At 37.1% G+C, this 14,794-nt stretch overlaps 1 protein-coding gene across 3 annotated transcripts; it reads left to right on the top strand.

Annotated features, from left to right (window-relative positions):
• The first annotated feature begins 1,435 nt into the window (after nt 1-1,435).
• FAIM (Fas apoptotic inhibitory molecule) lies at nt 1,436-14,783 on the top strand. Of its 3 annotated transcripts, XM_081328051.1 has the most exons (6): nt 1,436-1,916; nt 6,780-6,903; nt 10,015-10,243; nt 11,519-11,568; nt 12,818-12,846; nt 13,492-13,642. In XM_081328051.1, exons 2-6 carry the CDS (start codon nt 6,793-6,795, stop codon nt 13,502-13,504), a joined length of 432 nt encoding a protein of 143 aa, XP_081184177.1. In that variant the 5' UTR covers nt 1,436-1,916; nt 6,780-6,792; the 3' UTR covers nt 13,505-13,642. The 3 variants fall into 3 exon arrangements, with proteins under 3 accessions (XP_081184177.1, XP_081184175.1, XP_081184176.1); XM_081328049.1 differs by lacking the exon at nt 12,818-12,846 and having other exon boundaries at nt 13,492-14,783; XM_081328050.1 differs by having other exon boundaries at nt 12,818-13,631.
• Nucleotides 14,784-14,794: the final 11 nt, after the last annotated feature.

Genomic DNA, 14,794 nt, shown 5'->3' with positions numbered 1-14,794 from the left:
GGTTGCACGCAAAGCTCAACTGTTCCCTAGGGTGTCCTCTGGACAAATTTAGGAGCCCTAAGAAGTACAATGGTAGTAGGCACGTTACAGGGTCAGTCCCTGACAGCAGCGTCGTCGTCATTTTGGCTGCTGCGGCTCTTAGGCTTTCAACACTCTGCGGGTATTCGATTTAAGGAACGAGGCTGCCTCCAACCTCGCGTCTGGTCCAAAGAAAGGACTGCCTGTAGAGTTATTCTAGGAGTGGTTATTCAAGGAAAAGTTATTCCAATGAGAATAGGGGATACTGGCTGCAACGACTCCATTCCTCCTTAAAATAAATAAAAGAATGCTCTGGGGGGTCTTCAGCCTCCAGAGAAGAGATCTAGCCCGTTAGGCATCAATATCCTCTAATATCCTCTGTACCGTAATTGTTTAATGATCAAAAAGAAAACAGTGGAGGAGGGAACTCATTTCCATTTTTAAGACATGCTTCTCTATACCTGCTGGCAATATCAATAAAATACCACAAAAGAATTTACCAGGATCAGGAAAAAAAGATCCCCATTTTGTACTGCAAACATGACACTAGGCAATTTTTTCTTAGAAAAGTACTCCTCTCCTCCCCCAAACAGGATCCTATTTCTAAAAAGTTTTTTTTTCCTCCAGCGAGCAGCCCATGTTTCATCTGTTGGAGATGTGCAGAGGCCCGTATTTTTATTTATTTTTATCCCACTTTATTAACAAGATTATAACTTCATCCAAAATGTTAACCTAACATGTGCCTGGTTAGTTCTCAACATGATATGCAAAGCCAATTTAGGCAGCTTATGGTTTGATATTTTGGGCAAACTCACTAAATTAGTTGGACTGACTGCTAATTGCAGATTAGCACGTTAGAACCATAGAATGTAAGAGCTGTAAAGAGCTTGAGATCATCTAGTCCAACTTCATTTAGTGCAGGAATCCATTACTACAGCATCCCTAAAAGATAGCCATTCAGACTGTTTAGCAACTCCACTGAAACAGAATCCATCCACATACACACACACTCAAAGTATTTTTTTTTAATTGGCTCTCACCATGTGGATTTCCCCCCCCCCTGATGTCCAGTAAAATCGATTTCCTTGGCAATTTAAACCAATCGTTGCTTGCCCTACCTTCTGGAATAACCAGAAGGTCCAGCATAGAAGCGGAGCCGAAGCGACCCTTGCGAGACTCTGCAGACTTCCTCGGAGTGAGCCCTTCCTTCCCGGAGCAATAGCTCCCCGAAAACACTCGCTGCGATGAACAAGGCAGCCCCGGTGAAGAAGAGCCTTTGAAGGCGGTGTGGGCGGAAAGGAAAGCCCGAAAAGGCACAGAAAGGAGCGCGGGGGGAGCTTTGCTCCGGCGGGAAGCCAGCGAGGCGTTTCCAGAGGCGGCGCTAGGGAGAAGAAGCCCGGCGTTGTTGGCAGAGATGAGCAGGCGCTCGGGCGGGCAGCGGAGGCTCCGGGACGCGTCTCTCGGCCTGGCCCAGCGCGTGTGCGCGCCTGTTGCCAGGGAAGGAGAGATGCGCCGACTGCGCTTTCCAGGCGACGCGCTGGCTTTCCTCTCCCGGGCCGCACCGCCATATTGAGAGTCGCGGGCTCTCAGGAACGTGAAAAGCCCCGCGGGAGGCGCAGCGGGCTTTCTCGGGGAAAGGGGAGAAGCCGCTCCCCCTCCCCCCCTTGGCTGCCCCTTTCTCCTCCTCGGGCTGGGAGACGCGCTACCCTCACCTGAAGCCGGCGGGGCCCTCTCTCCACCTGGACCAGGCCTCGCTTTCGACAGACAAGACAGGCAGGCAGGCAGGCGGGAGGCTCTGTCCCTGAGGCAGGTAGAGCCGGCCTTTTAGACTCCATCTCTCTTGCGGCTTATTTCGGACCGAATTCGCCTGCCCGTTGTTAAACCGGATTCAGAACAGGGTTAGTTAAAGTGGGTCTTCGTTAGTGGTTGGCCATGGTGGAAGTGGGCCGAATGGTCGTTTTCTTCGAAAAACGTCATGGAAGGGGGAGCTTTTTCTTTTCTGCTCCAGGAGGAGTTAATCCGGGTTATGCCAGTATCTAGAAATAGGAGTACAGGTAATCCTCGACTTACAACAGTTCATTTAGTGACCGTTTGAGGTTACAGCGGCACTCTAAAAAGTGACTTAACGATTATTTTTCACACTTCATGACCATTGCATATCTCCAAAGTCATGTGATCAAGATTCAGACACTTGGCAACTGACTCACATTTATGACGGTTGCAGTGTCCTACGGTAATGTGATTACCTTTTGCTACCTTCTGACAAGCAAGTCAACGAGAGAGCCAGATTCACTTAACTGTGTTACTAACTCAACAACTGCAATGATTCACTTAGCAAGTGTGGCAAGAAAAGTCGTAAATTGGGGCAAAGTTCACTTAACAAATATCTCAGCAACAGAAATGTTGAGTTCAATTGTGGTCGTAAATTGAGGACTACCTGTATTTAAACCTCAAATTCTATTCCTGCATAGAAAGGCAAATAGTGGTACGAATGATTCTTTAGGCCACTGTAATTTTTCTCTACAGGAAAATGGTTTTTTCTTTATGGAAGGATGATTGTACCCACACAAGGATTTGTGGCCAGCCTTATTATTTCAGATGAATCAGAAATAAAAAAGAATCACTTTGAAAAATTATTTGGGCTTCCCTTAACTAAAGACACCCAAAGCACATCTATATAGGGAGGCCTGTTCCTCTGATAACCCCTTTTCAGTAATTTTTTAAGAATCCAGAAATATGGGTTGAACAAAGTTAAAATTGACATATTTAGCTGGCTCGTACAGTACTGTAAGCATTAATATTTTGATTCTTAGCTTCTTGTGTGAAGTTAGTTTTTGTGACTTAAATGTATTTGATGGCATATTCTGCAAGTTCAACTGCTTATGGTTTATTGAATAGATCTTATAAGGGCAAACAAGATCAAATCTAATTTGTGATATAGTCACACTGCCATTTCTTTTTTTAATTCACAGTTAATTCCTGGAATTTAATTGAATTTGTTTTGTAGACTATTTTGCTGTAGTTTTCACCAATTGAAACTTAGAGAACTCAGCAAAGAATCCTGTTTAAATTTAAGCATTCCATCAACACAAAGAAATCTAGTAACCTGCACATCACAGAACTGATTGTTGTTTTAGTTCATAGTAGAAAAGTGTTTATACAGGTTCTTGTGAGATATGCCAAAGTCAGAAAAAAGCAGTTTAAAGTGGCTGCTGTGGAAAATGTTTTCTAGCATGAAACATCATTAACTAGAATTCATTTCCACTTTCACTAATTTGACAGAGCATTCTATATTACCCCACTGTGTTGGTCTTTTTAATATAATTTGATAAGTTTCTTCCAAACTTTGAATTACTGCCATCTCACCTTTTATTTCTTAAGGATGTCTATGGAATCCTTCTTCCACTTTAATGGAAAACATGAAAATGCATATAATACTGTGCTTAATCATTTTTTTTAATAGCTTGCCAATTTTCTGCTTATTCATTTATAACTAAAGTAACTTCAAATCATAGGGGAAACTGTGAGTGCTGCTGTAACATCTTCTGTTTTAATCTTATGTCTCTTTTTTAATGTAGTGCTTTGTGTTCTAAAAGTGGCAAGAATGAAAAAGTTAAAGTAAAAACCAGAAGGAAGAGATTGCTGACCATTAACATTAGTTATGATATGTTGGAGCAAGCAGCTTAGAGGTTTCCTATTTTTGTTAAATAACTGAATGATTGTAGCATCATATTGCATTCCTCAGCTGAGGTTCAAGATCTGCTGAGATACAGTTGCAAGAAAAAGTATGTGAACCCTTTGGGATTACGTGGAGTTTTGCATGAATTGGCCATAAAATGCGCTCTAAACGTCATGTAAGTCACAACAATAGAAAAAAACAGTCTGCTTAAAATAATACTACACAAACATTAGCTGTTGTCATGTTTTAATTGAACATAAGATGGAAAAATTTACAGTGCAGGGTGGAAAAAGTATGTGAACCCCTAGCCTAATGACTTCTCCAAGAGCTAATTGGAGCCAGGAGTGAGCCAACCTTGACTCCAATCAGTGTGATGATATTGGATGTGTTGCTGACAACTGTCCTGCCCTTTAAAAACATACACCTGTTTTGGGTTTACTGGTCTCAAGAAGCACTGTCTAATGTGAACCATGCCTCGCAGAAAAGAGCTCTCAGAAGACCTACGATCAAGAATTGTTGACTTGCATGAAGCTGGAAAGGGTTACAAAAGTATCTCCAAAAGCCTTGATGTTCATGTGTCCACGGTAAGACAGACTGTCTACAAATGGAGAAAGTTTAGCACTGTTGCTACTCTCTCTAGGTGTGGTCGTCCTGTAAAAATGACTGCAAGAGCACGGTGCATAATGCTTAATGAGGTAAAGAATCCTAGAGTGTCAGCTAAAGACCTACAGAAATCTCTGTCACATGCTAACATTTTTGTTGACACATCTACAATAAGGAAAACATTAAACAAGAATGGAGTACATGGGAGGACACCACGGAGGAAGCCATTGCTGTCCAAAAAAATATTGCAGCATGTTTGAAGTTTGCAAAAGAGCACCTGGATGTTCCACAGCACTACTGGCAAAATATACTGTGGACAGATGAAACCAAAATTGAGTTGTTTGGGAAAAACACACAACACTATGTGTGGGGGGAAAAAGGCACAGCACACCAACATCAAAATCTCATCCCCACTGTAAAACATGGCAGAGGGAGCATCATGGTTTGGGGCTGCTTTGCTGCCTCAGGGCCTGGACGGATTGTTGTCATTGATGGGAAAATGAATTCCAGAGTTTATCAGGACATTTTGCAGGAAAACATATGACCATCTGTCCGCCAACTGAAGCTCCGCAGAGGATGGGTGATGCAACAGTACAATGACCCAAAGCATACAAGTAATTCAACAAAACAATGGCTTCAACAGAACAGAATATGCCTTCTGGAGTGGCCCAGTCAGAGTCCTGACCTCAACCCGATTGAAATGCTGTGACATGACCTTAAGATAGCGATTCACACCAGACATCCCAAGAATATTGCTACACTGAAACAGTTTTGTGCAGAGGAGTGGTCCAAAATTACTCCAGATCATTATGCAGGTCTGATCTGCAACTACAGGAAATGTTTGGTTGAGGTTATTGCTGCCAAAGGAGGGTCAACCAGTTATTAAGTCCAAAGGTTCACATACTTTTTCCACCATGCACTGTGAATTTTTCCATCTTATGTTCAATTAAAACATGACAACAGCTAATGTTTGTGTAGTATTATTTTAAGCAGACTGTGTTTTTCTATTGTTGTGACTTACATGACGTTTAGAGTGCATTTTATGGCCAATTCATGCAAAACTCCACGTAATCCCAAAGGGTTCACATACTTTTTCTTGTAACTGTATTTTGTACCTTGTATGGTTGTAAATGCTACTGCACAGTTGCAAACATTTTAGGAACAGGTTCGGCCTGCATTTTACGGAATGATTGTAAGTACTGCAGTAACTATTTCTAGGTGAACTGCATTTATGTATCCAAATAATTTCAAACCATTGACAGATTGGCAAGATCAAAAAGTAAAATCAGAATGCTTTTCTCAGCATTCCCCCCCCCCTTCACAGCAAAAGATTTAAAATAGGGGTGATTTGTCATGAACACAATTATTCGAAACATCTGTAACTTAGTTTTTTTTCTTTTTTGCTGTTATTTCTTTCTGCTTTGTTTCTTTGTTTCTTTTTTTGCTGCTAATTGGATTAAAAGCCATTTTGTATGCTATGGCAACTTGGATGGAGAATAACTATGAAGATGTAAGGTAAAATGTACCCCATAGGGTAAGATATATAGAAAGTGCTATTTTTGAAACAAATCTTAGCCAAATATGAATTTGTTTCTTTGTTTGTTTTATATAGTGATATAATCAACAATGACTCCTAGTGGTGAATATCAATAAAAATACCAAATAAAATTCAATAAATACCGTGGTTGTATTAATATGTGGTTCCCTAATTTTTCTATTAGATTTAATATAATGGCTTTTCTTATCAAGATGTTTTGTGGCATTTATCAGAAATGACTCTTATCTGTTACAGTATTTAATTTGATGTTGTAACCATAGGTCTGTCTATCAGAAATACAGAAGAAGGTTTGGATTTAACTGGCTGGGATTGAACACATTATTGTTAACTAATGATATATTATGTTTAATAGTAATTTTGTAAGTTCTACATTTGGCAAATTACAAAGTTACTCAGTTAATCAAACAATATATTTTCTATAGGGTTTAAATAAAAATTGTAAAAAATGGGGTTTTATTTGTTTAAATTATTTTAAACATCTGGGAATAAATATTCCAAGGAATCTTTTAGGCTTAGAACAATTATATGTGTTCATTTTCTGTCTGTAAACTGATTTTGTATCAGTTTATGAACAATGAAATGACTGTATGATTGGGATTTAACTAGGTGTTTAAAAATAAAAAAAATGGCTGAATGATTTTTGCTCTGTATGTAATGTTGTAGTATGTCACTTTTTCTTATTAGGTATAGTAAAATATAACACTGTATGCATATGCCTGAGTGACCAAAACATTTGATAAAAACTAAGTTTATAATTTAAAGAGTTGCATAGAATGTTCTGTAAATGTAATTAAGTTTCCAAAAAGAGAACCTAGCTTAGTTGGAGCCACTTTTAAAGTGTATTTCACTTTCGAATAATTCTGCTTGAAGGAGGTCAAGTGTCCATATTTAAATATTTTGTTCTTGTACGTCTCATTACAGTTACATAGACAGAATGACGGACCTGGTAGCTGTCTGGGAAGTAGGCCTGAGTGATGGTGTTCACAAAATTGAATTTGAACATGGGACCACATCAGGAAAGCGTGTTGTGTATGTAGATGGAAAGGTAGGACATTTACATAAAATGCATTCAGTTCTTTGAAAGACAATTTAACATTTGGTGTATCTAAAATCTGGTTCGCCAAAAGAGTACTTCTGAAGGCAGCTGTTCTAGTTGGTGTTGAGCACGGCTGGGCAATTAATTTTCCCAAGGGACCACATGAGAAACTGGGACTGTTATGGAGAGCCACTGACACTGCCTTGATGCTGCTGACGTCTTGATCCTGCTGATGCTGCGGGCTGGACTTGGACCACCTGCAGGTCAGATGCGGCCTATGGGCTGTAAAATTCCCAGGTCCGGTGTTGAGGATAGGCTTTTCTGGCCATACTTCCAGCTTATTTTCTTATTTCTTTTCTGCTGTAATCTCTCTTAAATCTTTTTCTTTCTATTCCTTTCCCTCCCACTGAGTTAATCCTGTTTTCATTGCCATAAGTAGACTTTGTATGTGAGAAATATGGCCCATACTATGGTCCCTCAATTGTCTTCTCCTATACCAGACATTTGCTTTTGAGCAGAACAACCTTGATCTCTGTGGGAATTTTGAGGCCAAAAGAGAGAGCTATTTCATGAGACTTGTCATTCCTCCGGATCCTTACTGTCATTATTACAATGAGAAAGAGGTTGGTTGCACCATTATCTGATAGATTCAGGTCCTTTGTGGCACTGGGGGGTACTCTACCTCATTTTGGTAAGGGCATACATTAGCACTCGCCGGAGAAGTCACAAAAGACCCCAAAAGAGAATAAGCAAGAGAGCATTTTAACCCACCGATTTCAGGGTAAGTATGAAGGGTCCTTGATAAGTACGAGTGATAGGTATTTATAAACTAAGGTTTCCTTAAAAACTATCACTTGAAATACTATGTACACCACTCTTTACACATACTGAAATGAGTCTTTTAATTACTCCATTTTTATTTGAAATCAAAATTATAGAAGGAGTTTTAAACTAAATATTTCATTAACTTTTTGAAATTGTATTTTATTGCTTTTAGTGGAAAAAGGCTGTGAGATGTTCCAGTGAAAGAAGCAGTAAACAAATATATCGAATAAATAATAGTGTTGAATTGAAGTGAAAAATTTGTTGTTAAAGATAATGCATTTTTATGAAGTATTTTTCTTCTGAACGGATGCTGAGTTTGACTTTTGGCTATTAGAACAATATTTATTCATACCTTTAAACTGATAGATTAATCGGTTTTCTTTGTTAATATTGGCAGGAAAATATACAATATACAGTATTGTATACATATACAATAACCAGTTTGGGAATTCAATTGTTTCTTGAAAACACACATCAGCATAGTGCAAAGAATGAATGCCTCATGGTACTAGAATCTTACTTTCAGTTTTGCTGCAGATGTTATACAGAAAATCATTATTTAAGGTATACAGATGTATACTGGGAAATTGAGAAATGCTGCAGTCATAATAGAGATGAATGAGCAACCAGTTAATTGGAGAGATGGCTTAATTTATCAGATTGCTTTTTAATCATAATTTTTCCTTATCTAATTTCTTTCATTCCATTTTATCATCCCTATTGTACTAGATACTATGTACTACCGTAAGCAGAAAGGAAAGAAAAGGGCATCTTGACAGTACAGTGATTCCTTTCTTTTGGGAACTGAATCTATTTGAACAATCCTATAGGATCAATCCTGGCTGTATTTTCTTTATGTGGGCACATGCAATGGAAGAGGAGACTAGATCTATTTCATTCAAGTGACCAACTAGTACTGTAAATGCTTTTATCCAAATTGTGGCAATGAGTATGAGAGTGGAATTCCAGCTTTCTGTCCCATTTGTCCAAATAAAAAATCAGGTTTAGCTATATTGTTTCCTTTGGTGAGTGCATATTGCTGTAGCATATACTTTTCCTAAATATGATTTGAGGTCTTACCTCTACAACAGCAATAAATGTCATCTCTTCCCCATGCCCAGGCTAAGCTGTATAATACCCAAGATCAAATAATTTATATTACCGAGACAGCGAATCATACAAGTGCCTCTACCCCTCTGCCACTACATTTATTATACAGCAAATTAATTTACTATCCTTTCATAAACTCAGTTCCCTAGCACAACTAAGCTATTGTATATTTGTAGGATTAGTCCTACAAAGAGGGGAAAGTATTCTAAGGCATTTTAGTTTCCAAATGTGTAAATATGAAGTGCATGCAAGTATATTTGAAAGAATGTTCACCAACTGTGTATCCTGGTTACATACATATCTATTCGTCACAATCATTATATTTTTGATATCATAGAATCATAGACTTAAAAGATAACCTAGTCCAACTTCTTCCTCAGTGCAGGATCCAGTAGATCATCCCTAATAGAGACATCCAGGTTCTTTTTAAAGACCTGTAGCAAAGGAGAACTCACCACTTTATGAGGCAGTCTACACTGTTGGCTGATAGTTTGTAGAATCTTGGCATTTAACCTGAATCTTATTCTTGTAGTTTTGTAGTTACATGCAGCTCTGTAATGTGATAGTTTTAAGTCCATTCCCTCTTCTGTGTGACAATCCCTGAGATATTTGAAGGCTGCTATCATGTCTCCCCTCAGTTATCTAAACTTATATACATGTATTTACCTTTCCTGATATAGTTTGTTTTCTTGACTGCATGTGCGGGAGAATGCTTAGGAATTTTTAAAATAATTATAATAATCCTGTGACAGTATTTTAACACCATCAAACAACATCTACCTATCCTAGGTCCTTGGAAGGACTTGATACGCGGATAAAATGCCAAATCCAGTTTAAACATCTCACTGACTGCAACAAACCATAATAATTCACCACGTTATTAAACATCCTCTGAACTTGTTCTTCTGTTGCTCTATGCTTTTGTTTGAAGTGTAAAGTGTCTCAGAAATGGGATACAATCAGGGCAGAATAGCATTTAATAATTAATTCCTGTGACTTGGATTCTATGTTCTTGTTAGGAAATATTACTATACATTAGGATGAAAGGATAATAAGTCTTTTGATTACATCTGATTTGATCAATTTTTTTAATAATAAAACAAAATGTTGAGTGGTTTTGTGGCAGTCAAGTTCAGAATTAAAGTAAAAATATGTTTGTATTAAATGTCTTTTTTTCATCCATAGGAAATAATAAGAAAAGAATGGATGTTTAAATTAGTGGGAAAGGAGACATTTACAGTTGGAGCTGCTAACACAAAGGCTACTATTAATATTGATGCAGTCAGTGGATTTGCATATGAATATACTCTGGAAATAGATGGAAAAAGTCTCAAGAAATATCTGGAGAATCGGTCAAAAACAACAAACACTTGGGTATTACACCTAGATGGTACAGATTTTAGAGTTGTTTTAGGTAAATTAGTTTCCCTGAAGTCTCTTGTATGGTTCATGTACTATTGTAGTTGTATTCTGGCAGTTTCCAAAGTGCATTAATGCTATAACCCATTTATTTGAAATAAAGACTAAGGAAATCTTTATAGAAAATATATGTGGTGGCTTAGAGTTGACAATGTCTTCATGGCACATAATCAAATTACTTATATACCCTTATCCTGGAGACATTCTGGGATTACTACAAGATCTCTAGGATCTGAAAAGGATTTGTTAAATTAGGGTTACTAGCCAAGTAGTTTGTAATTTATTAGCAGTGGTTTACATTTATCTTAACTATGTATTTATTGTTGGCAATGCATTATCTCATAACAAAGTAGAAAACAGCATTACTATAAATCCAGAAAACATGTTGAATATATAAATGTGGCTATGGGGATAACTGAGAATTAAAGATGCTGACTAACAAGCTTGTTTTAAGATAATAGCAGCATGTTGTAAATAAATCTGTGTCTACTGTCAACCTGTACCTGCAATTATATCTTTAAAAAAAGTCACATGCAGCATTCTCTAGCCATTTGCAAATGATAGGAGCCTATCTACTTGCAGAAAGACTACCAGAATCAAAGTCCTTCTTTCAAACAGGCATCAGCTATAGACTTGATAACAGTGCACATTCATCTGCCCCCCCAATTTCAGGAGCCACCATAATTTTCAAAAAGTCACAGCTTCCTTTTAGGCAGTTTTGAATTTTTCAGAAATACTATTTTTAAAGTACTTTTTTTTAAAAAAAACCATGACGTTATATATATATAAGACATCTTTTACATCGAAATGATTGCCCTTTTTCAGATTGAATCCATTTTGCTATTAAATTAATAGGTAGGTAACGTTCTTGCATTCATAGAATAAGCAGGACCTGCAATTGTTACAATTTTGTGTGTTTCAAGGATACCATTCATTTTATTCTTCCTTCCACTGGATTCTTTTTCTTAATATTCTATCAGCATTCTGTGGCCACTTGACATTCTATAGGTTTGCTGTTAACTTTATTTTCTACAAAAGCACTATATTGCAACTATATAAACAGCATTCTTAGAGAACTATCATGTATATAATGAGATTTCATCTGGACCAGAATGCAATTAGAAATACATTTGTAGCATTTTGTAGAACTAAATCAAAATAAAAGACAATGCAAACTGCAGAAGAGCTTTGGTGTGGGTACAACTTTACTTATATTTATGATGTTGAAATTGTATAAAATAATTTATGTAACAATCCTTTTTTTATATAGAGAAAGACACAATGGACGTCTGGTGCAATGGTAAAAAAGTGGAGACAGCGGTATGTAGCATATAAAAACATAATTTCAAGTTAATTATTTTAGTTGAAAATTATTAATCATAGGTTAGAGAGGATATTTAATAGCATCTTTCCTCCCCCTAGAAATGGAGAATTAAGACAAAATAACTGGGACAGCTGAATAACAAGCCACCCTAATGAGTACTATCCTATAAAATTTTAAAGATTATTATGGGTGGGGAACCTGTGGCCTTCCAAATGTTGCTGAAAACTTTCAGCTAACCCGGCCAACAGCCCTACTGATTTTAGATGGTGGAAGTTACAGTTCTGCAGCAGCCTGATATAAAATAGGACATAAATTTAACAATCACGATGGTGTCACAGGTTCATCTTTAGATGATAAAGACAAGAAGGAAGGTAAGCAGAGTCGTATTTTACCATGCAAGAGTGCTGTTGAGCAGATACGAAAGTGCAGCTTTATCTTTACTAGGCTGCTTTTTGTTTACATATCTGTTTTCAGAACTAAATAAGCTAGAACACAAGCTACTGCACTGGCTCTCCAAGTTGATGACTATCTCCAAGTAATGCTGAGTTCACCTCAGCCGCTTTATGAAATTTCACTTTCATTTCTCTTTCCCTTCTCAGTCTTTTTGTCATCAGGTTATTGTTTTCCTTGTAGGGGAGTTTGTACAATGCATCTCTGTTAAGTGAGATGAGTCATTTGGAAGCAAAACTCAGCTTTTCCAAACCGTTGTATCTCCATTCTTTGTTTCACTGCCATACGCTAAATAAATAAATTTTTGTTTCACTATTGAAAGCAGGATTGACTTACCCATTAGGCATAATAGGCAAAGGATCCACAAATATATGAAGTAGAGGATACTTATTTTGGTGCCTTTTAAAAAAATATTTCACCACCTTTTAATAAAAACATGCAAGAAACTCAGAAAACATAACCAACAAACCAATTATCTTGTTTGTAACCATATCTGACAGACATAATTAACTGGCCACAACATTATTATTACAGAATAATGTTTATTATTTACTCCCTGCTTCTTTGTAAAAAAAAAACCACAAAAATATTGAAAATCTTATGGAATGTAATTTTAAGCAAAAATGTATGGGGCTTACAAAAGTCCTCATGTGATCCTGCCTGAAAGTTGTTTTTCCTTTGATCAGGCTACTGCTGCTTCCCCTCGTCTTCCTCTTAGTTTTGCAGTACTCCGTCTCATCTTTAATGTCTCACAACTGGTTCTTTTCCTAAGTTGAGTTTTCTTCTTTCCTTTAGCGGAAAACCATAACCTCCAGACGCCACAAGTATGTCAGTATTGGAAGGCTCCCACTACCTTTGCTACTGCTGGAGCTCCTTTTATCGCTTAGTTTAGTGGTTGGGAGGTGGAAAAAATACAGAGATTCATGCATGTTCTAAAACAGGGACCGATTCCATGGAGAGAGGTTTTTCTGCAGACCAGAGGGGGCCTGGTTTTGTGTGCTGCCTGCATCTCGCAGATGGGGCTTTGCTTGTTTGTGCAGACTGGTTGCTGACATGCTGTGGCCCAGTGTTGGTCCACAGACCTAGAATGCTTATGACTTCCCTCTTCCAGAAGCTTGGCATCAGCTTCCAGATTAAAATACCTCAGAAGAGCAACAGAAGGTTTGCTCTTTCCCAATCTTTTACCACTAAACTTTTACAACAAAATAAATTGGACTTTTCTTTGAGAATTCCATACAGTACATAAAGCAATAAAACAACTGCATGCATACAGTTCAAACTGAATTGGCATCTTTTCTGAAATTCCTAAAATCACGAAAAGTTAAAGGTTACGCTTGTTGTCCTGTTTGTATGCTGCAGCTCTGAATATTTTACGCTTGGTTGAAACTAAAATAATTTGATAGCTAATAAAGGCTCGAAACATTTGAAAATCATTAAGTGGCTTTTTAAATCTTTTTTTTTTTGGTCAGGGTGAGTTTGTAGAAGATGGGACAGAAACACATTTCAGTATTGGAAACCACAACTGTTATATCAAAGCTATCAGCAGTGGGAAGAGAAGGGAAGGAATTCTTCACAGGCTCATTGTGGATGATTGTGAAATTCCAGAAGTCTTGGAATAGCTTTCAGAGACTTGTGCAGATAAAAATATCAGGGATTTCAATTACTGTGGTAATTGACAACATTAATGTGTACTTTGTTCATTTAGTCGGTGATGGATTTTTTTCAAGTTAGAGCATAGAAAATTCACTAGAAAGCCAAATATGTATGTAAAGTTATGTGTAATCTATTTTGTTATATAGGGACACTGAAGGGGAACTGACTAATGTAGAAATTGTTTACTTGAGATATTTTAATAAAATAGTGCAGAATAAAAGAGTCAGTTTGTTCATTTACACATTAGAATGTTTTTTATCCCTGTAAGCATTTTTTTAAAAAAACAAAACCTGATGTCTACTTCAGTGAAAGGCTAAATGTATCTTGTTTAGATTTATGATCAGTGAAATTGATACCAGACATACTGCATGCCTATGAAGTCAACTTTCAGAAAGCTCTTTGTACCATGATTGCTATAAGAGCCCCATAACTACCTTCCCCATGTAGCCATTTCATTCTGTGAGCCTAAGGAGATCTATCTAATCAGGCAAAAATAATAATAATAATAATTAACACCAATTGAACATCCCTGAGTATGGATAGCCAGAAATGGCTGAGGCTCTGCATTAACCATTTGCTTTGGAATGTAAATGCCATGTCAGCTATTGTGCTATATTTTTTTCAGGTTTTGTAAAGACAAGTTTATAATTCTTAAACCTTGATAATTTTGTTTTATTTACAAATATACCTATATGCGTACAGTATTTGCTTTGCATTTATATTTTATACTGCTATTTCAAAGTTTATATTATCCCGATTGCTAATTTTAATTTCTTCTTGTTGCATATGTGTAACCTGAACAGACCCTTTAGCGTATTTTGATTTGATATTGTCTTTTAGCCAATTCTTTTTTGTCTGTATGTACTTTCCTTAACAATCCTGCCATGGTCAATTTAATTTTAGATATTTGAATATCAATTCTTTTGTACTGGCTAATGACCACAGTAAAATTAAGTAAGTAAATATAAAGCATCTCCCCCCCCCCATGTGTTCACATTGCTTAAAATTAGTATTTTAGAATAAGGACTTGTGGCTGCAGTAATTTTGTTTTAAATAAAATGAAGCCATGGTTTTTAGTGCCTTTTTAAAAATAACATTAAAAAATAAGGAGACTTCAAG

Source organism: Vipera berus (assembly GCF_964194415.1).
Source record: "Vipera berus genome assembly, chromosome: 1".
Classification (NCBI taxonomy): Eukaryota; Metazoa; Chordata; class Lepidosauria; order Squamata; family Viperidae; genus Vipera; species Vipera berus.
The sequence above is the reverse complement of the archived record's forward strand: the minus strand, read 5'-3'. Positions and strand labels throughout refer to the sequence as shown.

What these genes read in the sequence shown, in the direction of transcription:
- FAIM (XM_081328049.1), top strand. Translation starts at nt 6,793, where the DNA reads ATGACGGACCTGGTAGCTGTCTGGGAAGTAGGCCTGAGTGATGGTGTT. An exon ending in TTGTGTATGTAGATGGAAAG is followed by an intron (nt 6,904 to 10,014) that starts GTAGGACATTTA and finishes TTTCATCCATAG; the next exon opens with GAAATAATAAGAAAAGAATG. An exon ending in GTAAAAAAGTGGAGACAGCG is followed by an intron (nt 11,569 to 13,491) that starts GTATGTAGCATA and finishes TTTTTTGGTCAG; the next exon opens with GGTGAGTTTGTAGAAGATGG.